This window comes from Sciurus carolinensis, chromosome 1 (assembly GCF_902686445.1).
Source record: "Sciurus carolinensis chromosome 1, mSciCar1.2, whole genome shotgun sequence".
Taxonomy (NCBI): Eukaryota; Metazoa; Chordata; class Mammalia; order Rodentia; family Sciuridae; genus Sciurus; species Sciurus carolinensis.
The window spans coordinates 201,931,228-201,957,345 of record NC_062213.1 but is presented as its reverse complement, the minus strand read 5'-3'; the positions used below and the strand labels follow the sequence as shown (position 1 = coordinate 201,957,345).

At 48.2% G+C, this 26,118-nt stretch overlaps 1 protein-coding gene across 2 annotated transcripts; it reads left to right on the top strand.

Annotated features, from left to right (window-relative positions):
• Positions 1–788: 788 nt before the first annotated feature.
• Pgd (phosphogluconate dehydrogenase) lies at positions 789–18,635 on the top strand. Of its 2 annotated transcripts, none has more exons than XM_047542010.1 (13): positions 789–792; positions 3,002–3,077; positions 4,308–4,487; positions 7,443–7,508; positions 8,326–8,444; positions 10,184–10,253; positions 12,085–12,219; positions 13,392–13,581; positions 16,087–16,217; positions 16,387–16,520; positions 17,394–17,493; positions 17,673–17,795; positions 17,888–18,635. In XM_047542010.1, exons 2-13 carry the CDS (start codon positions 3,033–3,035, stop codon positions 18,005–18,007), a joined length of 1,413 nt encoding a protein of 470 aa, XP_047397966.1. In that variant the 5' UTR covers positions 789–792; positions 3,002–3,032; the 3' UTR covers positions 18,008–18,635. The 2 variants fall into 2 exon arrangements, with proteins under 2 accessions (XP_047397966.1, XP_047397958.1); XM_047542002.1 differs by lacking the exon at positions 789–792 and adding an exon at positions 2,410–2,544.
• The last annotated feature ends 7,483 nt before the right edge of the window (positions 18,636–26,118 follow it).

Here is a 26,118-nt window from a genome sequence, read left to right as displayed (position 1 = left end):
TTTACCTGACACAGGAGCCTTCAGAAATGAAGACTCCAGAGACCCTGGAACACTGGTTATTTTTATGCTTGGGTTCAGTGAGGAATGGACCGCCATGAAGAACAGTTGTTATACAGGGAGCGTGATCTAATGGTGGCAGACTGAGAGGGAACTCTGCAACCCTGCCCAGCTTGCTCTAGGCCTCTCTGTGCAGCACTCCTTTCCCCTGGGTCTGGGTCAGGACCCCTCTGGAATGAGGGACTGTCAGACATGGTAGGCTGTGGAGTTCCTTTATGGTCAGTTCCTGCCCAAAAAGGTAGAAGAGGGCATGGGGTGGTCAGTGGTACAGTGCTTGCCTAGCATGTGTGAGGTCCTGAGTTCAATTCCCAATGACACCAAAAAAAAGTAGGAGAAGGTTCGAGTAATATTTCTAGGTTTTTATGGCTGACTTTGGAGAAGTGGGGTTCTAGTCTCTATGACCCTCTTTAGGGAAGAGGAATTCTGGTTTTCTGAATTCCCTCCAGGGGAGTAAGAGAGATGAGAGACAGGAGGACCCTAGGTCAGAGGTCAGAGAGACCTTGATCAGGCCCTTCTAGTTTCTTCAGTTCAAAGTACTCAGCAGACCAAAGTGCCATATTTTGGGGGTATGGTGCTCTGGGCCCCAAGGATAGAAGCTAATATACAAGTATCACATGCCAGACACAAGTTCCCATTTGCTTAATTTAAACTTCCAGCGACTGTGTGAGGTTGTATCACTCCTCTTTTGCAGAAGGACTCAGTAACTCGCCCCTGGGGATGAAGCTCCATGGCCCAGTGTGTGTACGCCCAGTGCCATGGGTTCGTTCTCCAGCACCAACAAAACAAACTTTCAAAAACTTTCCCAAATCGCACAGCTAGAAATAAATGGAACCAGAATGAGCTGTGTGAGACCCAAACCCATTCTCTTCCCTCTTCATCAGGCAGTCTCCAAGAATTAAATTCTAGGTTATTGGGGAAGCCATCTGATCTGACTTCTTTGACACCTTACTGCCCTACCACACCCAGCTGTTATCTGAATCCCAGATGTGAATGAAGGGAACCTTGGAGAGCACCCAATCTCTAAGAGACTGTTCTCTAGTCAGCTCTGTCACCATGGGACACAGCAAGTCCCTTATCTCTCAAATATGAGTTGGGCTAGACAGTGATTCTCAAACTTCTTGGTCTTAGTACCACTTCACAGTCTTTAAACTTATTAAGGACCCAAAGAGTTTTTGTTTAGTGAGCTATAGCAGCATCTATCATTTTTAAAACTGAAACTCAAACTTTGGAAAAACAATTTCCTGCCACTGGGCATGGTGGTGCCCACCTACCATCCCAGCAATTCTGGAGGCTAAGGCAGGAGGATGGGGAGTTGGAGGCTAGTCTGGACAACTTAGTGAGAACCTGTCTCGAAAATAAAAAGGAGCCGGGGTGTAGCTCAGTGCTAAAGCAGCCCTAGGTTAAGTCCCCAGTAGCAAGCGCACGTGCAAGCACACACACACACACACACAGAGGAGATTCAGTAAGATCAGTATTGTTGGACAGTTTTCCAAATCTTTAATGTTTGGTTTAAGCCAGCTGCGTTCTCGTATCTACCTCTGCATTATCTGGTCCATTTCATAGGTCATGTGGCCTCTGCAAAACTGGATGGGGTAGCCAGGCGCGGTGGCGTATGCCTGTGATCTCAGCGACTTGGGAGGTTGAGACAGGAAAATCGGAAGTTCAAGAGCCAGCGATTTAGCGAGCGAGACCCTGTCTCAAAAATTTAATTAATTAAAATAAAAAAGAATAAAAAAGTACTGGGGACAATCAAGAGTCCCTGGGTTCGACACCGGTATCACCCCCGCCCCCCCAAAAATACACACACACTGGACCGGGTTGGATGATATCCAAATCTTGATCAGAAAGACGGTCACCCTCCAACCCTTACGTCTCCTGCCTGCGCTCCGCGCCCCAGCTCCTTCACCTGCAGAAAGCGGGTACACGCTTCCCACGCCGTACCGCTGCGAGGGTCCACATTTGCTGTCCCCACTCCCCATGCCCGCTTGGCAGGACAAATAGACCTGGCCCCCGCCCCGCAGTCGAGGGACACGACGTACGGGCCCCACGGTGCCGGGCAGTGATGGGAGGAAGCAGCGATGGACTCGGGCAAAAGGCGTCCCCTCCTCCGCGCGGCGCTGCAGACCCCGACCTCGAGTACCGGCCTGGAGTCGCGGGCTGCGGACCAGGTGGACTCTGCGGGTCCCGGGTGCTGCGCAGCGGGCCCGCGAGCCCAAGGTGTCATCGAGGTGCTCGGTGCTCTACTGATCCGGCCCCGGGGGTAGGCGGGCCCATTTACCCTCAGGTGGTGTAACAGGCGCCGAGGAGAACCAATCGCGTGGCGAGAGACTCCGCCCCCTTCTTCCGATTGGCTGGCGCTGGAAAGTGGTGAGCGGCCGCAGGCTCCGGAGGCCAGCGGCAGCCGGACCTCGCCGCACTTGCCCACTAGCCGTGAGCTCTCAGCCTCGCCCTCTTCGCTTCTGCTCTGCCTGTCACCGCCATGGCCCAGTGAGTGCGAGCTCGGGTTCGGCCTGCGGGGACGCCCCGGGGGCGGGTCGGCTTGGTCCCCTCCTGCGCGGGTCCCCTGCGCTCGCCGCGTGCGGCCCCGACCGGCACCTGGGGCTGGGTCGCTGCCCGGGCCGCCTCCGCGCGCAGCCTGGGGCGGGTCCCTTCCTCGTAGCGAAGGAGGCGCGGAGGGCGCCCGGGGAGCGCGGGCCGGCGTCCGAGGGGACCGCTGCGCGACTGCCTGCGGCCAGATTTGGCCGAGCCCCTCCGCCTCCGGGCAGAGGCTGAGCGGCGGCGAGCGCTCCTGCAAGCGCCCATGCGGCTCAGGAGGTCCGTGGAGGGAGGTGCCTGGCCTGGCCAGTGAAGATGGGCAGGGGTTGGAGGGAAAGTCAGTTACCAGTCCCGCCGAAGTGACCAAGTGGCACTGACGTTTTTCTTTGTTCCTTCTCCGGCCTTTCAGAGCTGACATTGCACTGATTGGATTGGCCGTCATGGGCCAGAACTTAATTTTGAACATGAATGACCATGGCTTTGTGGTAAGTGCCGGGGACACAGTCCCTTCCCTTGTGGATCTTCGTCCGCGTTAGCACAGGGAGCTCAGTTTCCCGGATCCTGTGGACTCCGTTACATGCTTCCTATTCACTGTCCCTTGCTTGCGGCTTGCTTTTTTTTTTTTTTTTGGTAATTGGGATTGAATCCAAAGGCTATCTACCGCTGAGCTACTAAGCTACAGTCTTCAGTCCTTTTTATTTCTTATTTTGAGACGGGAACTTGCTAAGTTGCCTAGACTGGCCTCAAATTTGTGATCCCCTTGTCTCAGCTTCCAGAGTTGCTGGGATTACAGACATACCCCATCAGCATTTATGGATTTTTTGTAAATGGAGAATTGTCACTTTAGTCATGGGTGTGGAAGGGAAGAGGACTCCTGTAAGGCTCAGTACCTTAAGAAGAAATGGATGGTGATGGAGGATAGCTCCTGCTGGTGGAGAGCTCTACTTCCTTTTGGGTACTGGGGATTGAACCAGGGTTTTGCGCATGCTGGGCAAGCATGCTACCACAGGGCTGCATCCCCATCCTTTAAAAAGAGAAAAATTGAGTGGCTAACTTGCAGTCCTGTGGCCTCAGCCTACAGGTAGCTGGGGTTACAGATGTGTGCCCCTGTGTGCAGCGAGATCAACCTCATTGCCTAGTGAGATCTGGGAAGAGTGCGACAACCTCTCACTGTGTTGCCCAGTCTGGCCTCAAACTCCTGGCTCTAGTGGTCCTCTTGCCTCAGCCTCCTGAGTTGCTGGGACTATAGGTGAGGGCGACTGGTGAGATCTAAATGTTATTTCTAGATACTCAAGTGACTTAGCTGCCAGGATTATCAGGGGCAAAAGGGGCTAGGAGTGTATCTCAGTGGTGGAGCATTTGACTAACATGTGTTAAGCCCTGGGTTCAATCTCCAGCACTGAAAGAAAAAAAAAATCAGATACAAGAGGCTGAACTCCATCTGACACTGCTGGGTTCCTAGATTTGATTCTGATTCTGAACCAGCAGTGACAGGCTCAGCCTGATAGGTTCTGGTCAGTTGGTCTTTGCCTCAGCCCTCTGCTGTTGTGTCCCGCGGAGGTGAGTGAACTACAGGGAGCAGCGTGCAGGTAGGTGAGGGAGAGGGAAAGGCCGAGGGCCTCCCGCTCTGGGGCTGGACAGATTGCACGTCACCTGGTCTCTGGGCAGAAGTCTGTGTGTTCTCGGTCTGCTCAGCACATCTCTTGTTGTTTTAGGTCTGTGCTTTTAACAGGACAGTCTCCAAAGTTGATGATTTCTTGGCCAATGAGGCCAAGGGAACCAAAGTGGTGGGTGCGCGGTCGTTGGAGGAGATGGTCTCCAAACTGAAGAAGCCCCGGCGCGTCATCCTGCTGGTGAAGGCTGGCCAGGCCGTGGACGATTTCATTGAAAAACTGGTGAGGCCAGTCAGCTCTGGGCTGCTTTCCTTACCTTACGGCTGTCGTTATGTCCTGTGGCTGTTTTACCTGAGAGGTTTCTTAGTTTCCTCTTCTGGACATCAGCCATTCGTCTGACAAAGTGACTGCTTAAATGTCTTGGTGTTGGTTAACTTGATTGGTGCTAATTAAATAGTAGTGCATCCCTGGGGTAGGCAGGGTGCTAAAACTGGAGGACACCTAAGAGACATTTCAGTAAGAATTTGTTGACTGTTAGAATCTGGACAATAGCCATCTGTTAATGGCCTTTCTGTCTTTGACATTCAAAGAGATCTTTCTAGTGTCCCATTCCCACCTGACACAGGGCCCAAGCCTTGTGCCCCCAGGCACAGCACATACTCCACCAACAACCCAGGATCTTACAGTTTGGATTGCATAATACAGTTCTTTTTTAAATATTTTTAGATGTTGATGGACCTTTATTTTGTTCATTTATTTATATGTGGTGCTCACTCATGCTGGGCAAGCACTCTACCACTGAGCCATAACCACAACCCGGTGATACAATTCTTAAAAATTGTGTAATTGAACATGAATGGTAAGAGACTACCTTAGGGAATCCTAGGAACTGGGTACTTACTTTCATGCCAATTTATTGGCTTTAGCAATTGTATCTTTTGCGGGTGGCAGTGCTGGGGATTAAACTCAGACATTTTACCACCGAGCTACCTCCCCAGCCCTATTTTTTTTTTTTTTTTTTTTTTTTGCGGTACTGGGGATCGAACTCAGGGCCTTGTGCTTGCGAGGCAAGCACTCTACCAGCTGAGCTATCTCCCCAGCCCCCAGCCCTATTTTTTTGAGACAGGGTCTTGCTGAGTTGCCCAGGCTGGCCTCAAACTTGTAATCCTTCTGCCTCAGCCTCCCAAGTTGCTGGAATTACAGGCATGCTTGCCCTGCTAGCAGTTATATCTCGTTTTCTTTTTTCTTTTTTTTTTGGTACTGGGGATTGAACTCGGGGGCACTCGACCACTGAACCACATGCCCAGCCCTATTTTGTATTTTATTTAGAGACAGAGTCTCACGAGTTGCTTAGCACCTTGCTTTTGCTGAGGCTGACTTTGAACTCACGATGATCCTCCTGCCTCAGTCTCCTGAGCTGCTGGGATTACAGGCCTGCACCGCTGTACCCAGCAGTTACATCTCTTTTGAAAGAAAAAATATGCTCATGAATGCCAGGGAACCAGCAACTAATTTATTCAGATACTCAAAAATAATGCTACAGTAACAGCTCTGAGAAAAACCAAGGCACTGCTGCCAAACATTTAGTTGTAAGAAAGGCAGAGACAATCACCAAAGGGAAGGGCCAAGCCTTCCTTTTTTTTTTTTTTTTTTTTTGCGGTTCTGGGGATCGAACTCAGGGCCTTGTGCTTGTGAGGCAAGCTCTCTATCAGCTGAGCTATCTCCCCAGCCCAAGCCTTCCTTTTTTATTGTACCAGGGATTGAATCCAGGGGTGCTTAACCACTGAGCCACATCCCCAGTCCTTTTTATTTTTTATTTTGAGACAGGGTCTCCCTAAGTTACTTAGGACTTCACTTAGTTGCTGGGACTGGCTTTGAACCTGTGATCCTTCTGCCTCAGCCTCCTGAGCTGCTGGGATTACAGTTGTGTGGCACCACACCTGACCTCGAGCCTTCCTTTTTGAGAAAGTGGTATTAACAGTGGGTTTTCTAAAGAGGAATTTGTAGCCACTATGCTACCATTGTTTAAATAAATGGCCTAGAAAGGAAGGACATTGTGATAAAGAAAAGACATACCGAGCCATTTGTGTAACGAGATACCGAGCTGCCCATGATTAGCCTCAGACACAGTAGGCTGCAAACTGGTAGTCTTCAACATAGGCAGGTGTTTTAGTCAGCATTTTTGCTGCTGTGACTAAATAATCTGACCAGCACAATTATAGAGGTGGAAAGGTTTAATGGAGGGCTCACGATTTTGTAGGTCTTAGTCCATAGAATGCCGACTCCATTCCTTGGGCAGAACATCATGGCAGAAGAGCGAGGCAGAGGGAAGCAGCTCACATGGCAGTCAGGAAGCAGAGACATTCACTCACCAGATACAATATGTACCCCAAAGCCACGCCCCACCTGCCTCCAACCACCACTCAGTTAATCCCATCAGGGATTAACTCACAGATCAGGTTAAGACTCTCAAAACCCAATTTCTCTTCTGAACCTTACATGGTCTCACACGTGAGCTTTGGGGGACACCTCACATCCAAGCCATAACAGAAGGTATTAAGTGATGTTGAGAGGAGCCGAGGAGGGGCAGGCTGAATGAGAACAAGAACTAATAAAGCCCACCTAGGTGGTGCACCGCCGGGTGTCATGGAGTCTCCCTGCCAGCCGCAGCTGGGAAGCTGCATTTACTCATACACTGAGCTGTTGGGTGTGTATTTACTTGACTTCTCTGGTGCAGGCACAGGTTATATAGGAAGTTTTTTAATCTCTTAGAGCTAGTCCTACCCCTGGAGATTGAGTTTGCATAGGTGGTACACATGAAAGATGAGTATTTTCCAGGTAAGCTTTATCTGTTGTAAAATCTTTCATTTATCTATTTATTTATTTATTTTGTTCCAGGAATTGAACCCAGGAGTGTTTTAACACAGCTACATCCCCAACCCTTTTTATTTTATTTTGATACAGAGTCTTGCTAAGTTGCTGAGGCTGGCCTCAAACTTGTGATCCTCCTGCCTCAGCCTCTTGAGTCTCTGGTATTACAGATTGAGAGCCACCATCCTGCTCAGCCTTGCACTTTTAAGAAAGATGTAGCTGTAGCCAGAGAGGATTATTGAAAATTAAGTAATATGTGCTTTTTTCAACAGTGTTTATTTGGGATAAATTCTTGTTTGTTTGAAGTGGCTAAGGTACATTTTGTTTCCATCTTTGGTCCACTCTGATGCTAGTGTCTGGTTACAGGTACCATTGCTAGATGCGGGTGACATCATCATTGATGGAGGAAATTCTGAATATCGGGATACCACAGTAAGTGTTCTTCAGCCCAGATCCTCCCATGTCCTGACATCATTCTAGAAAGAGGGGTCAGCATTGCTCATGTGACAACATGGTGACCTGCCCTGTGGTCCTGATTGTGGGGCTCAGCAGGTGAGCTGGTGCTCAACCTCTTCCCTGCTACAACACCTGATGGAGGACAACTACTTAGAACAGCTGGCTGTGTCTGACTTGTCTCCTCCCTTTCTGTAACCAAGACATGCCAGCACATAATGTGTTTGAGAGCCACTGAGCTGATGTCTGGGGGCGTCCCGTGTGTCTTGAAGTGCTGAGTGGCAGTCATGCCTGCTGGTGTTGAACCTCCTCCTTTTTGTTTGTGTGTTAGTTTTGGCACTGGGGATCGAACCCAGGGTGCCCTCCCACTGAGCTACTCCACAGTTCTTTTTTTTCCCATGTTGAGAAACGGGCTCCCTAGGTTTCCCAGGCTGACTGCAAACTCAGGGTCCCTCTGCCTCAGCCTCCTCAGTGGCTGGGATCACAGGCATGGACACTGTGACCAGCTAAACCACCTCTTAATTCATGGAGTCTTACTGTGCAGGGTCCTTTCCAGTGAAATGGGATGTATATTTGGTTTCGTTATTTTCCCCAAGGGAACAGGACAAGTGTCCTGAATACTTAGGAGTTTTTTGTTTGTTTTTAATCGCCACACTGAGGGGATTAACGCTCCTGATAGGCACTTACTCCTAGATCCACGGGTCGTTACTGGTAAGGGATGTCCGGACCTGCCTCCTACCTCCTCTCCTTCACTGGGAGGAAGTTAATTTTTTGAAACTGTTTTTCTCTCTTTCAGAGACGATGTCGAGACCTCAAGGCCAAGGGAATCCTGTTTGTGGGGAGTGGAGTGAGCGGTGGTGAGGAAGGGGCCCGGTATGGCCCCTCACTCATGCCAGGAGGGAACAAAGAAGCATGGTGAGTGCCCTCAGCGCCACCCACGTTGCAGCCCAGGGCTGGCCTCGCAGGAGGGCGGCGGAGCAGCCCTGGGCCTGTTGCTCTGACCAGCCGCATGCGCGTTCGCCCTCTGGCCTTTCTTACTCCCTCCGAGACTGACGCTGGAAGTTCAATAGGCTTGTCCTGGCGCTAACCGGGTGAGGAGTCAGGCCTGCCTGTTAGCCAATGTGTGGTCTGAAAATAACTTCAGTAACTTCGAGTAATGGAAAAATCTGATTAGGCTTGGGAAGGAGGCAGGAAGGTTCTTACTTGGAGGAAAAGCAAACTTTGCATTGTCCACTCTGCTCCGTGTCAGGAAGGGGAGCCATTTTGCTGAGTGGACTTGGGATGCGGAAGACCTGAGAGGCATCGGTGTGGTGGGAAGGGGATGCGAGTAGCAGACCTTGCACAGCGCGGGCCAAGACGGCGGGGGAGAGGGAGCCATGCGGGTGCAGGAGGAAGGGTAGAGGAGGGATCCGAGGAGGGCTGCGGGAGGGAACACGATTCCCGAATACTCTAGAATTACATCAGGCAAGTGCAGGACTGATGAAACCTAGGGTTATTTCAGAAGGTTAGTCTTTACCTCTGGTGAATGAGTCGGGATTCTCTTCAGCATGTTAAAACGGAGAGGCAGGGAACCTTCCTGCTTCTCAAAAGCTTAAAAATCCTCATCATGAGGCACCTGCCCGTGGGCTCCTGGATCACACGCAGCTGCCCCGGAAGTCTTTGATATACAGAAGTGCTCCAGTTCCTGCTCAGCCCCAGTGCTGCCTGGCACAAGCAGAAATGGCACTTGCAGGGCTGGTAGCTCAGTGGCAGGGCACATGCCTCGCATGCATGAAACCCTGAGTTCCATCCCCAGCACTGCAGAGAACAAGAAAAGAAATGAAAGAAAAAGAGAGAGAAGTGGCTCCTTCACCTGCAGGATGTGGTGAAGCCACAGGTTAAGGTGGGCGGTGATTCCTGCCGGGTTTGTGTCTGTTCTGAGGATCTTTCTTTTGTGGTGCTGGCGATGGCAGCCAGGCCCTTGCGCAGTGGAGGTGAGCGCTCTGCCGCTGTCCCACACCCAGCCCTCCTGACGCTCTGAGGAGGCTTCCCTGGCCATGGCGGGTACAGCAGTGAGGAAGAGCCCCGGGAGTTAGTGTCTTTGGAGTTAGAGCTCTGGACGCAAACAAGAGGAGCCGCTTGTTCCCTGAACAAGAGCATCTCTTAAGATATTGCCCAGTCTGTCTTTACTTGGATGGGTGCGCGTAGGACTGTGCTCTACCTGGTCTTAAGAATCTTTGCCTGCTCTTTGGAATCACGTCTTGTTCTGATCCACCATAGAAATTTCTCCTGGTGTCCTGTGTATGTGCACATGTGTGCGTGTGGCATTGAGGATCTAGTCCAGGGCCTCGTGTGCTGAGCATACACTGTACCCCTGAGCTGTGTCCCCAGCCTGGGCCCTGTTTCTCATGCTCTGATGAGGCTGCCGCCTGGCCTGTTGTCAAGTCAGCTGGTCTGCGGATGGCTCTGAGGCCCACCAGGATCTGGAGGCACAGGCCTGTCAGTTGCAGGGCACTGGAGCTTGCCTGGAGAACTTAGGGGGTTCATCACTTTTCACCAACACTTCCACCTCCCATTACAAGGACAGACTCGGGGGTGGCGTTCGTTCGTGAGCATGGATTTGAGGCCACAGCACGTCTCTTCTGATGAGCTGAGCTGCACTCTTCTCTCCACAGGCCGCACATCAAGACGATCTTCCAAGACATCGCTGCAAAAGTAGGAACTGGAGAACCCTGCTGTGACTGGGCAAGTTCGGGGCCACCTCTGGAAGCCAGTGGGCAACGTGGGCGTGTCTGAGTGACGGGTCAGAGATGAGCACAGAGCGCCGTCATCCTGGTGGTTAGCTGTGTGAAGCAATACCCTGGCTGGTGCCTGAGCGCATGCCTGTGTCTTAACGTCTGTGTGTCCGTCGACCCTTCACAGTGCACTGAGCAGCTACGAGTCCTTAAGAAGGAAGACGTTTTTAGCCATGTTTCTTCATGTCCAGAGAAAGAAGTCAAAACCAAAGTGGGGTTTGCTGCTGGGGAGGAGGAGGGGATTAGGTGGGCTCCTGCTGCCCTGCCCCGCCCTGCATGCGGGAGGACCCCGTGGCTTGGGGTTGGGTTTTCTGTGATGGACCCTCGCTGACTGCTGGCAGAGGCCAGGGCCAGTTCGCAGACACTCCCCTTCCTGTGTTTCCTGTTACCAGGAGAAAACACTTTATCCCATCCTGTGGCTTCAGCCTGCATCATAGATGGAAAAGGACGCCAGCCTAGGGCAGATGGGCATTGTCCTTCTGGGTGTCCGTTGACTGACGTGTGACATCAGGCATGTCACTTCACACATGGACTTTAGTTCTTTTATCTGGATGACATGAGGGTTGGGCTAGGAGCTCTCCAAGATCCTGATATGAGATAGAGTAAGGATGAAACAGGACCCCAGCACGTGAGGCTCAAGGGAAGTGCTCCCTCACCGGGCCGCCGGGCTCATTCCCCAGGGGCCAGCATGGACGCAGCCAGCCTCTGCCGAGGGTGGAGAGAGGCTGCGACACAAAGGGATGAGCAGTCTTCTCAGTCAAAAGGACCAGAAGGAACTTTTGTTCCCGACTATACCACAGTCAAGGTGCAGTGACAGCAGCCTGTTTGGGTACAACTAAGATAAAGTCACGAAGCAAAGCAGACCTTCCTTACGTCTCTTGAGCAAGCTAGGGGTAGGCTCAGGTCACTGGAAAACGTGTCGAGAGACGAGCAGGTGCCCCTCTGTTCACTGCTGAAGTAACAGGAAGGGTGAAGCAAGGTGCCATTGGCCACAGCGCTGCGCGGCCAGCGTCACAATCAGACATGGCCAGTCAGCAGTGGGAGGGAATGCAGGCAGACGGGGTCTCTAAACAGCCATGGTGTGGATCCAAGCAGTGACCACGGGGAGAGACCGTATGCCACTGGGCAGGTGCATCCCTGTCGTGCACTGGTGCGTGTGACTGCAGGGCCTGGTGCCAGGCAGTATTTGACAGCATGTGTTGGTCAGAGTGACGCTTGTCACCACTACGATCCCTTGTAAATTCAGAAACTGTGTTCTGATTTCACTCCCATTGTCCAGGGTGGGAGCTCAGCAGAGCACACTTCTGGACTTCCCAGGGTTGAGCCTAGTGTGGCACCAAGGCCATTTACCCTCCGCAGCTATTACAAAAAGTACATTTATATCCAAAAGAAAGTACAAGTGGCTTAGTTAGCCAATTTATTTTAACCTCCAGTTGCTAAAAATGTTTAAGTTCAGGAAAAAGACAACTTCTTTTAAACTGGTGGGCGGATGCTGGGGTAGCTTTACACAACAGTGAGCAGGAGCAGAAGACAGGTGAGAGCTGTGGAGGCCTGCGGAGATCCTGAGTGGCCTCTGGGGAGGAGGCTGGAGTTAGCTTAAATGACATTAGACTGAACCGAAGCTGGCGTTGGGCTGCTGTGTGATTCTGTGTCAAAACCCCTGTATCTGCTTCTTATTTGTTCTTGTTTGTATGAGAGGGAGCTTTGCCAAGGCCTTTGCCATCAGGACTTCTCAGGTACACTGTTTCCTGAAGGTCTCCTGATGCTTGTTGCCCTGACAGGTGGGGGAGGAAGGAGCTGGACACTTCGTGAAGATGGTGCACAACGGCATAGAGTATGGCGACATGCAGCTGATCTGCGAGGCCTACCACTTGATGAAGGACGTCCTGGGCATGGGGCATGGGGAGATGGCCCAGGTGGGTCCGGCCCTGCCCTGCATGCAGGGAGTATCACTGCTCAGATGGGCCGGGGCTGAGTCCCACACTGAGCCCTTCCTCCCTCCTGCTCCCCTGGGCACCTGCTGGTCTGCATGGCCTCAGCTAATTTAAGGGAAGTGATCGGTAATGGGACCATAAACTGATAGCTAGTCACCAAGCAGAAGTTCCCATAGAGGCTTGGTGGGGACCTGCTGAGCCACCTTTCACGCACTCCTTAATCCTGCAGTTGGTCTCCCAGGGAGGTGACTGACTTTCTTTGCCAGTCAAGCTGGGATTTGCTTTTGAGGAGTTGATTTAAAAAGTTAGTCCAAGTGGGAAGCAGAGGCAGTTCCCTGACATTTCACTGTGAACACATTCAGAGGTGGGGAGTCTCCCTGGGGCTGCGAGCCCCAGTCCTGGCACGAGCACCGCCCTGCTCTGCCCCGCTCTGCCAGGTTCAGTATTCTGTTGCATTTCACAGTCAACTGCAGGGATACGTGCTTCTCCCTAAATACTTCAGCAACACTAGGTAGACATTTATTTTAGTTGAAAACTTAGAAAAGTACATTTATCCACCAATCGTTGAGTCAAGGCCTTTTTGTCTTTTTGAAGTGTGGGAGATTGAGCCCCAGGCCTCATGATGCTGTGCAGGCGCCCCGCCCAACCCCACCCCAACCGCTCCCCCGCCCCGCCCCAGTGCCTCTCCCATACTTCTCTGTACGGCTCACTTGCCTTCATTCTTCCCAGAGCATTTAAGTTTCATAGAAGGGAGCTTTTCCTTTTGTATTCACATTTAATTGGTTTATATATTTAATGCATTTATTCAACAAAAGTATGAGTGCTTAACTATATGTGAAGCCTTATTTTAAATTTTAAATATAGCCAGGCATGGTGGTGCATGCCTGTAGCTGAGGCTGACACAGGAGGATCTCAAGTTCAAGGGCAGCTTTAGTAACTTAGAAAGACACTGTGTCAACATAAAAAATGTACATGAGGCATGGGAGGCTGGGGATGTAGCTCAGTAGTGGAGTGCCCCTGGGTTCGGTCCCCAGAACCATGGTGTTGGCAGCCTGAGTACAGGGTTGGGTGAGTCAGGCAGCAGAAGTCAGTCAGGGAGTGTGCCCTGCAAGACCTGCCTGTCTCTCCATCACTTTCTCTGTGTTCTGCACCAGGCATTTGAGGAATGGAACAAGACAGAGCTGGACTCGTTCCTGATTGAAATCACTGCCAATATTCTCAAGTTCCAAGATACTGATGGCAAACATCTGCTGCCAAAAATCAGGGACAGTGCAGGGCAGAAGGGCACCGGGAAGTGGACGGCCATCTCAGCCCTGGAGTACGGCGTTCCAGTCACCCTCATTGGTAATGTCCTGCTTTACACCTGAGCCCTTTGGGCCCACCTTGACATCCTTCTGAAATACTGATCTGGATGGATCTCCAATCAGCTTTGAGAGTTTTTTGTTTTCTTTTTTACCATTTTGAATTAAACCCAGCTTGCTCTACCACTCACTCCTTTTTTTAACTTTTGAAACAGGGTCTCACTGAGTTGCTGAGGCTGGTCTTATACTTGGAATTCTCCTGCCTCAGCCTCCTGAGTTGCTGGGATTAAAGGCATGAGCTACCTTGCCTGGCTTCAGACTGCTTTTTGCTCTTTCTGCACATAAGAAAACTGACAGTGTGAGAGGCTCACCCTGCCTTTGAGTCTTTTCATAATCCCGCTGCTCTTGGGGGCTTTGGGGTAAATGCAGAAGTCAGTCGGGGAGTGTGCCCTGCAAGACCTGCCTGTCTCTCCATCACTCCATTGTTCAATTTTACCTTTGATATATTACAGCATTTGTGATTTAGCTGTAGCCAGTGACCTAAGATCTCTTTAGTGGGACAGGTATCTATAATTTTTCATAGAGAAAGTCTCAAGAGTAACATGTTTACGTACTCCGAATTTATTAATATTTTGCAGGAGTTTTCACCCAGATATTAAAAAAGTTGAACATAGCCTAAACATTTGAAGTCCTTGACTATCCTTTTCTAAGTTCCTTCCTCTTTGACTTCTAGAAGAAAGCCACTCTCCATGTTGTTTATCTTCTGTTAATGAGCTAAACATCAAACTCAAAAAGACAGAAGTAGCAAAAAGCAGAAGTAAACAGAAAAGAGAGGATTAGGGAAGCTAAATATTGGTTTTAAGAATACAGCAAGAGGGGCTGGGGCTGTAGCTCAGTGCCAGAGCGCTTGCCTAGCACGTGTGGGGCACTGGGCTCAATTCTCAGCACCACATAAAAATAAACGAATAAAATAAAGGCATTCTGTCCATCTACAGCTACAAAAATACTTTTTTTAAAAAAAGAATAAGTCAAGAGCCAGGTGTGGTGGTTCTCACTTGTAATCCCAGCTACTGGGGAGACTGAAGCAGGAGGGATCACAAGTTCAAGGCCAGCCTGGGCAATTTAGCAAGACCCTGTCTCAGAAGTTGAAAAGGAAGAGCTGGGATTGTGGCTCAGTGGTAGAGCAATTGCCTAGCATGTTGAGGCACTGGGTTTGATTCTTGGCACTGCATATAAATAAAGTTAAGGTCCATCAACAACTAAAAGTATTTTTAAAAAGTTGAGAAAACAGGCTAGAGATGTAGCTCAGTGGCAGAGTGCTTGCCCTAGCACGTGCTAGGACTTGGGTTCTATCCCCAGCACTGCAAAAAAAAAAAAAAAAAAAAGAATAAAATAGAGGCACTTCCAGCAAGATTGGAGAAGGGAAGAGAGCAGGGTCGTGCCTGTTGAGGGGTGGGTCTCTGCTCCATGGCAACACATTTTCCTGTTTGCTGCTCCAGATTCTGGTTGCCCTTCCCGCGTCTCCTCTCTCTTGATCTCCTGATGAGTTTGCACCTGGGCATGCCCCGCATGGCGTGAGGCAGGCACAGAGGGAAGTGGGCTGCTTTTCTCCCCTTCCCACCAGGGGGCGTCCCTGGGTGGTGAGCTCAGGGAAGTGGGTCTGATCTGGCCGGACCTTAGGTAACAGGGAAGGTTTGCCACACGCCCTTGCACAGTCACCTAGGAAGCTTCCTTCCACAAATGCTAAGTCATCCTGAGTGTGCACTGCAGGGAGGGAGAGTGGTTGGGCAAGGGCAGGAAGACATGTGCTTTGGGTGTGTTTGTAGTTCAACTGGTATTTTCAAGTTATGTTAATACTCTTTCCTCAAAACTGAAACCCTCTGGTCCCAGGGATTTCAACATGGTTTGTCTGTGGGGGCAAAAAAAGAGTAATTTATAAGAATTATAACCAGTTAAACAGTAGTTTATATGGGATAATTTTTGAAGATAGTGAATGTCTTAGTATTAAAATTCTGTATTGAGCCAGGCAGTTGGTGCACATCTGCAGTTCCAGCTGCTTGGGAGGCTGAGGCGGGAGCACTGCAAGTTTGAGGCCAGCCTCAGCAACTTAATGAGACCCTGTCTCAAAATAAAAAGTAAAAAGGACTGGGGATATAAATCAGCAACCGAGCACCCTGGGTTCACTCCCCGGTACCAGAAACAAAAACTTAAGAATTCTTTTCTTTTGAAGACCAATATTGGATCAATATTGGGCAATTCTGAATCATAGTTGGTTTGCTCCTTCACCTTCCTCAAAACTCCCTCTGAGTTTCCAGTTGGTCATTTTGTTGAATATCTATTCATGCTGGGAGACTGATCGGAGGGTGAGCTGTAAATGGACTCTTCAGACCTTTTTTAAAAGTCTGTTCTGATCCAGGTTGAATTGGGCTGTCTGCAGTTGAAATCCAAGCTCTTTTAAACCAGGGCGTCCGCTCCCTCCTGCTCCCTCCTTCCCTTGGTTGGGCCTGAGCTTTGCTGATGTTGGCCCTGCCCCCACGCCCCCTCGTAGGAGAAGCTGTCTTTGCCCGGTGCCTGTCGTCCCTGAAGGATGAGAGAATTCAAGCGAGCCGAAAGCTGAAGGGCCCCCAGAAGGTCCAGTTTGCAGGTGATAAGAAGTCATTCCTGGAGGACATTCGAAAGGTGGGGCAGCCCCTGGCTGCAGGCTTCCTGGTCCCTTGGAAGGCGGTGGGGCGGGCAGGTGGCAGGAGGCACAGAGGTCAGCCTTGCCTGGCCCCGGCTCCCAGCCCGTTCCTGTACTATGCCTGTGGCTGCTTGCTGACTGCGCCTAACAGGGCTCCCTGCCCCCCAGGCCCTGTACGCATCCAAGATCATCTCCTATGCGCAAGGCTTTATGCTGCTCAGACAGGCAGCCACCGAATTTGGCTGGACCCTCAATTATGGCGGCATTGCCCTGATGTGGAGAGGTGGCTGCATCATCAGGAGGTGAGTGTGTGTGGCCACCTGGGGCTGATGAAGGGCCAGGGCCTCCCGACAGCTGGAGACTCAAGCACCGGTACACGCAGGTTACTTTTGTCACACACAGTCAGCCCTCCGTACCAGCGGATTCCCCACCTATTGTTTCAACCAGTTGCAGATTGAAAACGTTTTTAAGAAGTTTTTAAGAAGTTTGGGGCTGGGGAGATAGCTCAGCTGGTAGAGTGCTTACCTCGTAAGCACAAGGCCCTGAGTTCGATCCCAGTACCGCAAAAAAAAAAAAAAAAAAAAAAAAAAAAAAAAAAGAAGTTTGAGTCAGGCTGGGATGTAGCTCAGTGCTAATTGCCGCACATCAGTCCCCAGCACCATAAAAAACGAACCTGTGCCTATGCTGAGCACAACAGGCTCTTCCTGGTCTTTGTTCCCTGACCGTGTGGTAGGGCCGCTATTCGTGCAGTGCTGACATTGCATTAGGTATTCAGGTGAGGTTCGTCATCCAGGTGAGGTTCGTACGGGGGGACGTGTGCAAGTCATGTGCAAACACTAGGCCATTTCATGGCAGGGACTTGAGTGTGCACTTCAGTGTCCGTGGGGGTCCTTGAACCCATGCCTGCGTTGGCTAAGAGCCGACTGGGCCCGAGTTGCTCTAAGTGAGCTGACTGCTCCGCTCCCGGGACAGCTGCCTGAGAACTGCCCTGCATCTGGCCTTGCCTTCCCAGATGTGGGCCCTGGACTCCCACTGACCTTTCAACCATCCCTGGCGGGTGGGCAGTGTGACTTTGGGCCTCTGGAGGGCAGACATCAGCCCATCCCTGCTTCCTGCCTGGCATGCAACCTGTTAGGGTTAAGATCCATTGATTTCTTCCCCCTCCATTATTTCAGTGTATTCTTGGGAAAGATAAAAGATGCCTTTGATCGAAACCCAGCGCTTCAGAACTTGCTGCTGGACGACTTCTTTAAGTCGGCTGTTGAAAACTGCCAGGTACATAGCTGAGAGCTGGGTGGCTTGTGAATTGCGTCTCAGTGGGTTTTACCTTTAGGGGCGCCTGTTTCATCTGCCAGCACTGATGCCTGTAAAAATCTGTCCTTTAGAATGGAACCAGTTAGTGTCCCTGAGGGCAAACCAAACCATTTGCCCTTGGCTTTGCTTTTCGTGTGCAGGACTCCTGGCGGCGGGTGGTCAGCACCGGGGTCCAGGTGGGCATTCCCATGCCCTGTTTCACCACTGCCCTCTCCTTCTATGACGGATACAGACACGACATGCTGCCAGCCAACCTCATCCAGGTAAGCTGTGGAGCAGGGCTTCAGCCTGGACCTGGCTGGTCCTGAGGGTCCATGCCTGCATGTCACCCTTACCAACTCAATTTCTTTCCTAGGCTCAGCGGGATTACTTCGGTGCTCACACCTATGAACTCTTAGACACCCCAGGACAGTTTATCCACACCAATTGGACAGGCCACGGTGGCAGTGTGTCCTCTTCTTCCTACAATGCCTAACGGACCCTGGGCTCATCTCCTGGTTCTGTGCTCCAGGACGACCCAGGGCCGCCCAGCACTCCTCACCTGGCCTTTTGCCCTCTTCTCTGCTCAGACTTTCAGCCCAGTGTTTGAGCAACTCCTGAAAATTCACGCGGTTTATTTGTAAAGTAGTTTCGAGAGCCACCGTGCCCTCTGCCCTTGCTCTCGGGACTGCCCAGGAGCTGGCCACGTGTGGCAGCGTGAACCACTCCTTGAAGCACCTGTTGCCAGAGGGAAGGGCCTGGGGGTTTGCGCAGACCTCCGTGCCCTGCGGTGGACTTCCTGTTCTCCACTTGTTAGGAGCTGCCTGGCGTTCGTGCTTTTTCTCACTCTCCGCCTCACCTTGGCCCCTGAGCTGCTGCCTATTTGGCAGAAAGCTTTGCAGTGATTTTATTACATTTGGATCAATTTTTTCCTTATAGCCTTGTTAATTTTTTCTCTTTTCTTGAAAATAAAAGACTCCAGAATAATACAAGAAACACCAAATCAAGAGTGACGATCATGTGTAGAGGGAGGAGGGTGGGAGTTCTGAGGGCAGGGCCTTCAGCGGTGGCTTTCCTTCTTGCCTTGGGCAACAGGTACATGGATGTTCATTGCAGATTCTTTTTGTGCCTTCTGGCCTGTCACATGCTCCATAATAAACTTTTTAGAGAATTGCACTGGGGTGCCGGGCTCGGCTGGGTCTGATCTGTCCTTTCCCATGCCGTGTCGGTCAGGCCTGCTTTGCTCTGGGGCCACTAAGCAGTTTGAGCTGCGCCTTGAACCAGGTGCCTCATCAGTCTTGTTTACTGCTAGTGTTGCATGGCGGGGGCCTTGGGGCTATTCACACCAGTGGTATGACTCCATTCCAGGCCATGTTTCTGGAATGCTTGGGAAAGTGGCCTAAGAATTATGAGAGCAAACAGCGTCTGTTTGAACAGCTGGTGTTTATCATTTGACCTCTGACCTGTCTCTGAAAAGTGGAAGAGGCAACCCTGTTCATTAAGTCATCAGCTTAGAACCTTGGCCCATCCTGTCCCCATCTTCCACCTGCAGTCCCTCCTAAAGGGCTGAGACACTTCTGGCAGGTGCCCTCCTGTCCTTGCACTGAGGCAGCACCTAGATGGGTGAGGCTCTGGGCTTAATCCCCAGCACACTGGGGGACAAAAGCAGCTGTGAATGGCGGAATTTGGTTTCAGGTCCAACTCCTTTATTTACTATATGGATGCTGAGGAAATTACCGTCTCTGGTCTCAGTTTTCTCTTTGTAGAATGGGGGTAAGAGTACCCGCCTCCTTCAGGCTATTTGAAGCTGCTCCAAGTGAAAACAGACCAGTGCTTGGCAGCAGGTTCTGGGTACTATCCCCCGCGCCCCACCCCCATCAGTGAAAACAAGCCACTTGGCTTTAGTCAGCCTAGTCCAGTGGCTGGGAGCCTGGGTTTTGCATCTATCCTGCCATCTTGGCTTCGCCTTGGATCCGCTGTGCTACTTCACAAGAAGGTCCTTAGCCTCTATGGATGTGTTTTCTCCTCTTTTAGAAAGACTAATAACAACACCCATCTCAGAGCTGCTGGAGGGTTACCATCACACGATTGGGAAGGGCCTGCGCTGCTCCCTCCTTACTGCCTCCTGCTGACGGTGAGGCCACTGAACAGTTCTGGGCCTGGATGGAGGTGGACACAGGCCACAGTCAGCCAGGTCAGTCCTGTCCAGCCCAACTTGGGGACAGTCCAGTGGCTGTTCCAGCAAAGGGCTTCCCTCAAGCAGAAACTGTAGGCTTATCCACAATAAACCATATTTTAGGTCACAAAGCAACTCGGCAAATACAAAAAAAATTGATAAAATTGATATAATTCCTCACATCTAATCAGATCATAATGGAATGAAATTAGAAATCACAAAACCCTATAGAAACCATGTAAATACTTGGAAATTGAACAATAGTGTTTTGAATGATGAACAGGTGATAGAAGTAGTCAAGGGAGAAATTATAAATTCTTTGACTTGAATGAGAATTGTGATACAACATTCCAGAACCTCTGGGACCCTGAAGGCAGTTCTAAGAAACAAGGTTATAGCAGCTCTGAGAGCCGACATAAGAAATTAGAAAGCTCCCAAATAAACAATCTAATGGTGTATCTCAAGGCCCTTGAAAAAGACAAACCAACTCCAAACCCAGTAGAAGGAAATAATCAAGATCAAAGTCACAATCAATGAATTTGAGAATTAAAAAAAAAAAAAAAATACAAAGAGTCGGTTCTTTGAAAAGATAATCAAGATTGGTAAGCCCTTAGCCAAACTAACCAAAAGAAAAAGGAGAACTCACCACAGACATCTCAGAAATCTAGCAGATCATTAGGGACTATTTTGAAAATTTATACTCTAATAAATTGGAAAGCCTAGAAGAAATTGATACATTTCTAGACAATCTGCCAAAACTGTAACAAGAGGACATAGAAAACCTAAATAGACAGTAACTAGTAGTAATATATAAGCAGTAATAAAAAGCCTTCCAACAAAGAGGAGTCCAGAACCAGATGGATTCTCAGCTAAATTCTACCAAACCTTTAAAGAACTAATGGTAAGACTCCTAAATTATTCTATGAAAAAGAAAGGGATGGGACACTTCCAAGTTCATTCTATGAAGTCAGTGTCACACTCACCAAAACCAGATTGAGGACACATCAAGGAAAGAAAACTACAGACCAATATCCTTGATGAACTTAGATGCAAAAATACTTAATACTAGCAAATCGTCTTCAATAATATACTAAAGACTGTACACCATGACCAACTTGGTTTTATTCCAGAGATGCAAGGATGGTTTAACATATGCAAATCAATAAATGTAATTCATCATATTAACAATTAAGGACAAAAATCACTTGGTCATCTCAATAGATGCAGAGAAGGCCTTTGATAAAATTCAGCACCCATTCATGATTAAAAAGAAAAACTCGGACTAGAAGGACCCTCCCTCAACGTTATAAAGGCTACATATGAAAAACTCAAAGCTGATCTCATAATAAATGGGGAAATACTGAAAACATTTCCTTTAAAATCTGGGACAAGACAAGGATGTCCACTCTCACCGCTCCTATTTAATATAGTGCTAGGAATACTAGCCAAAGCAATTAGGCAAGTGAAGGAAATAAGAGGGATAAAAACAGAAAAGGAGGAAGTCAAATTATCACTGTTTGCAGATGATATGATCCTATACCTAGAGGATCCAAAAAAAAACTCCACCAAAAGACCACTAGAGCTAATAAATTTGGCAAACAGCAGGTTACAAAACAACATTAAAAATCCATAAATTCCATTTACAATAACCTCCCTCAAAAAAAAAAAAAAAAAACAACTAAGAATAAATCTAACTGAGGAGGTGAAAGACCTCTACAATGAAAATTATGGAATATTGGAGAAAGAAATCGAAGAAGAGCTCAGAAGATGGAACATGTTCATCGATAGGCAGGGTTAATACCATCAAAATGGCCATACTACCAAAAGCAATATACAGATTCGATACGATCAAATAGCATCAAATTCTATCAAAATACCAATGACATTCTTCACAGAACTAGAAAAAAAGAGTTCTAAAATTTATTTAGAAGAATAAAAGACCCAGAATAGTCAAAGCAATTTTAAGCCAAAAAAGCAATGCTGGAGGCATCATAATAACCTGGCTTCAAATTATACTACAGAGTTATAATAACAAAAACTTCATGGTACTGGCACAAAAACAGACTCATAACCAATGGTAAAGTAGAAGACACAGAACAAACCCACACATCTACAGTTATTTGATCCTTTACAAATGTGCCAAAAACATACATTGGAGAAAAGACGGCCTTTTTAACAAATGGTGCTGGGAAAAAGTGGTTATCCATATGTAGAAGAATGAAACTAGACCCTTATCCCTCACCCTGCACAAAAATCAACTCAACATGGATCAAAAACCTTAGAATGAGACCAGAAACTATGCAACTCCCAGAAGACAACATAGGGTCAACTCACCAGCTCTTACACAGGCAAGACCCCTAAAGTTCAGGAAATAATGCCAAGAGTTAATAAATGGGACAGCATCAAATTAAAAAGCTTCTGCACAGCAAAGGAAACAATTAGGAATGTGAAGAGAGAATCCACAGAATGGGAGAAAATCTTTGCTAGCTACACTTCTGACAATGGATTAATATCTAGAATATATAAAGAGCTCAAAATTTACATCAAAAAATAAGAAACCCACTGCCCTGAAGTTATAAATACTTGACATCTGTTCTAGAATAAATGTAAAGGCCGAATGGAACAGTTGTGATAATTCAGGTTATATGGCATCTCTGATCACATGTTCCAGGAAAGCTAGAATAACAATACAATACATAGGTAAGAGATTACAAGTATAATCAGCTGATCCATAATTCTTGGTGTAAACAAGTTTCTTTAAGATAGTATTAAGAAATGTGAAGAAAGGTAAGATGTTGAATTTTAAACAATGTTGAACAGAGACTTTGATATACTGACCAGTCCTGGAAACTCACCATCCAGGAACCTTTTTTCCTTTTGCCAGTAAAGTACTCATTAGTTACATTCACGTTTTTAACTGTGAAGTTTTTACAGAGCATTGGTTAGTTGTCAGGTATTCTTTTCTCCCCGGGCTTCAATGGGTGAAAAGTAATTATTTCCATTTCTTTTTAGTGACCACTTTTTTTCTCTAGTTCTATGGATTGTCATAATGAATCATTTCCTAGTTGTTTTCATCTTGGAGAATGTAAAGCAGTACCCCATTTTAACTTGAGTCTGACATTGGACTTAGTGGCACTGGGCACATGTGATGCGGGAGCTTGGTGGTGTCATTTTGATGGGTGATTGATGGTTCTGCCTGATTCCCATCTTTTCTGTTACAGTTCTACATGCATACAGTGAAACTTGTAGAAGAGAATTTAAGAATTTTTCTGCCTTTTTTTTTTTTTTTTTTTTTTTTTTTTGCAGCACTGGGGATTGAACCCGGGGCCTTGTGCTTGCAAGGCAAGCACTCTACCAACTGGGCTATCTCCCCAGCCCAATTTTTCTGCTTTTAAAGAGTGTCGTACCTCCTATCAAATAAATGACTGGTTTGTATGACCCCTGCCCCTCCCCCTTTTGTTAGCAATTCCTAGAAGAAACAAAGTTCTATAAAAGTAAAAAAAATAATTATAATAAAATAAGAAACCCAATTAATAAATGGGCAAATGAATTAAACAGGCACTTCTCAGAAGAAATACAGATGGGCAACAAATATAGGAAAAAAATGTTCAACATCATTAGCAATTAGGGAAATGCAAATCAAAACTATGCTGAGATTTCATTTCACACTAGTCAGAATGGCAGTCATCAAGAATACAAATAATAGAGCATGACTGTAATCCCAGAGGTTTAGGAGGCTGAGGCAGGAGGATCCCAAGTTCAAAGCCAGTCTCGGCAACCTTGTGAGGCCCTAAGCAACTTAGCAAGACCCTGTCTCAAAATAAAAAATGGGATTGGGGTTGTGGCTCAGTGGTAGAGTGCTTGCCTAGCATGTGTGAGGTACTGGGTTTGATTCTCAGTGCCGCATGTAAATAAATGAACAAAATAAAGGTCTATCAAAATCTAAAAAAGATATTTTTAAAAAGGGGATGGGGATGTGCTCAGTGGTTAGGCTCCTCTGGGTTCAATCCCTGGTACCCGGCCGCAAGGAAAAAATATAAATAATAAATGCTGGAGAGGATGTGAAGAAAAAGGACACTTTTACACTGTTGGTCAGACTGTAAATTAGTGTGACCACTATGGAAATCAGGATGGAGGTGCCTGAAAAGACTTGACATAGAATCTCCATATGACCCAGTTATCCTGCTCCTCCGTATTTATCCTGAAGAATTAAAGTCATCATACTACAGTGATACACGCATACCCGTGTTTATAGCAGCACAACTTACAATAAATGATGGAACAAGTCTAGGTGTCCATCAGCGAATGAATGGATAAAGAAAATGTTGTAGGAACACAATGGAATATTACTCAGACATAAAGAGAAATGAAAGTATTTCATTTGCAGGAAAATTGATTGAAAAAGAGACCATTATGTTAAGCAAAATAAGCCAAACTCAGAGGTCAAGGGTCATATGTTTTCTCTCATATGTAGAAATTAGAGAGGAAAAAGAAAAACAAATGTGGGGATGGATCTCCTAAAAACCAAAGGGAGATCAGTGCAGGAAAGGGACCAATGGGTAGGAGGCAGAGAGGGAAAGGGAGGTGCTGGGGAGTGGCACTGGCCGAATCCTGTTGTTCTGTAATGTACATGCAGGAATATGTAACGGCAAATCCCATCAGTATGTACAGCTATAGTGCACCGATAAAACTATGCAGGAGGGCCGGGATACAGCTCAGCTGATAGAGTGCTTCCCTTGTGAGCACAAGGCCCTGGGTTCAATCACTGTGGGAAAAAAAAAAAAAAGTAGAAGAAAATACTTAGAAGAAACACTTGCTTTAGAAGAAAAAGAAAAGAAAGAAAGAAAGAAAGAAGAAAGACACTGAAGGCTTATGAGGACTTCAGCCTCAACTTCCTTCTGCTGTATATGGCACAAAGGGGTCAGTTATAAAGGCATGGATCAGCCGGGATTTCCAAGCAGCCTCCAGGCAGGGGAACTGCAAGACTTATCCATTCTCCAAGGCAGATTTTTGGAAGAGGTCAAAAGACCTGCAGCAAACTATGTTTAGATTATATGCCACACGCCATTCTGGTTACTCTTGACTGGTGTGTAGTAAACCACCCCAAATTCAGTGATGAAGAATAACCACCATTTTTATTATTTTCTTAGATCTGTGTGTTGGGAATCTGGAAAGAGCACAGGGAAAAGCTTGTCTTGGCTCCACAATGTCTGAGGATCAGGAAAGAGGTAGCTGGGGTGACCGGAGCATGCGGGACCTCATAAGGGTTGTCCATTGGAAGCCTTCCCAGTGGCCTCCCCATGTGGCCATGGGCTTTGCCTCATGTGGTCTTGGGCTGGGCAGACACGACATGGTGGCTCAGGGCTCTGCAGACGAGGCTTCCAGCAGAAGTACAGTGCCTGTGCTGCCCTTTAGCACCTGACCATTGGGTCCACAGTGCCACAAAGCAACATCCAACCAGCTAAAGCAACTACAACCCTCGGACTCAAGGGGAGGAAAATTAGACTCTCCCTCTCAATGGAGACATGGCAGGGTTCCAGGGGAGCACACTGGTCAGGGGACACTGTCCTGCCATCTTCAGAAAATGCCATCTGCCCCATGTGCCTTCCCTGGAAAGGAAATTTGTCATATGGCAGAGCCGGGAACTTGGCCTAGTTGGGGGTTTTCCTGAGGGTCTCATCCAGTACGAAGGGCATATATATCAGTATAATAATAACAAACAGGACAGAGTGGCACGTGCCTGTAATCCCAGAGACTCAGGAGGCTGGGCAGGAGGAATGCGAGTTCAAGGCCAACCTTGGCAACTTAGTGAGGCTATGTCTCACTAAATAAAACTGGAAGTGTAGCTCAAAGGTAAAGCTCCCCAGGTTCAATCCTCAGTACAGAAACAAAGTCAGCCAATAGAGAATGTGCTGGACACTGTTCTAAGGGCTCTTTATGTTCAATCACTTCATATTTACCCTTCGGAAGTAGATGAAGTACATGAGGTTAAGCAGCTTGTCAAGATCACACAGCTACTGAAGAACAGCTGGAACTTGAACCCCAGTTAACTGGTGCCAGAGTCCAGGCACTTGGTCATTAGATTATCTTGTCTGTCCATATATACAATTCATATCTTCATTCACTTGAGAAGCAGAAAGTCCTACCCATTAATTATTTTTTTTTAATTGGTACTGGGGATTGAACCCAGGGGTGCTCTAACACTAAGCCACATCCTGGACCCTTTTTATTTTCTATTTTGAGACAGGGTCTTGCTCAGTTGCTCAAGCTGTTCTCGAACTGGTGATCCTCTTGCCTCAGCCTCCTGAGTTGCTGGGATTAGAGTCACTGGTATCACAGGAGTGCACCACCACACCTGGTTTGGAGATCGATTACAGAATTGACATTTCACAGTGCAACTTTAGGGAAAATAAATGATGACTTCAGTTGAT

Bases quoted from the DNA above. Each gene is read 5' to 3' on its own strand.
- Pgd (XM_047542002.1), top strand. The intron at 8,445-10,183 runs GTGAGTGCCCTC...TTCTCTCCACAG, and splicing joins GGAGGGAACAAAGAAGCATG to GCCGCACATCAAGACGATCT. The intron at 16,218-16,386 runs GTGGGGCAGCCC...CCTGCCCCCCAG, and splicing joins TCCTGGAGGACATTCGAAAG to GCCCTGTACGCATCCAAGAT.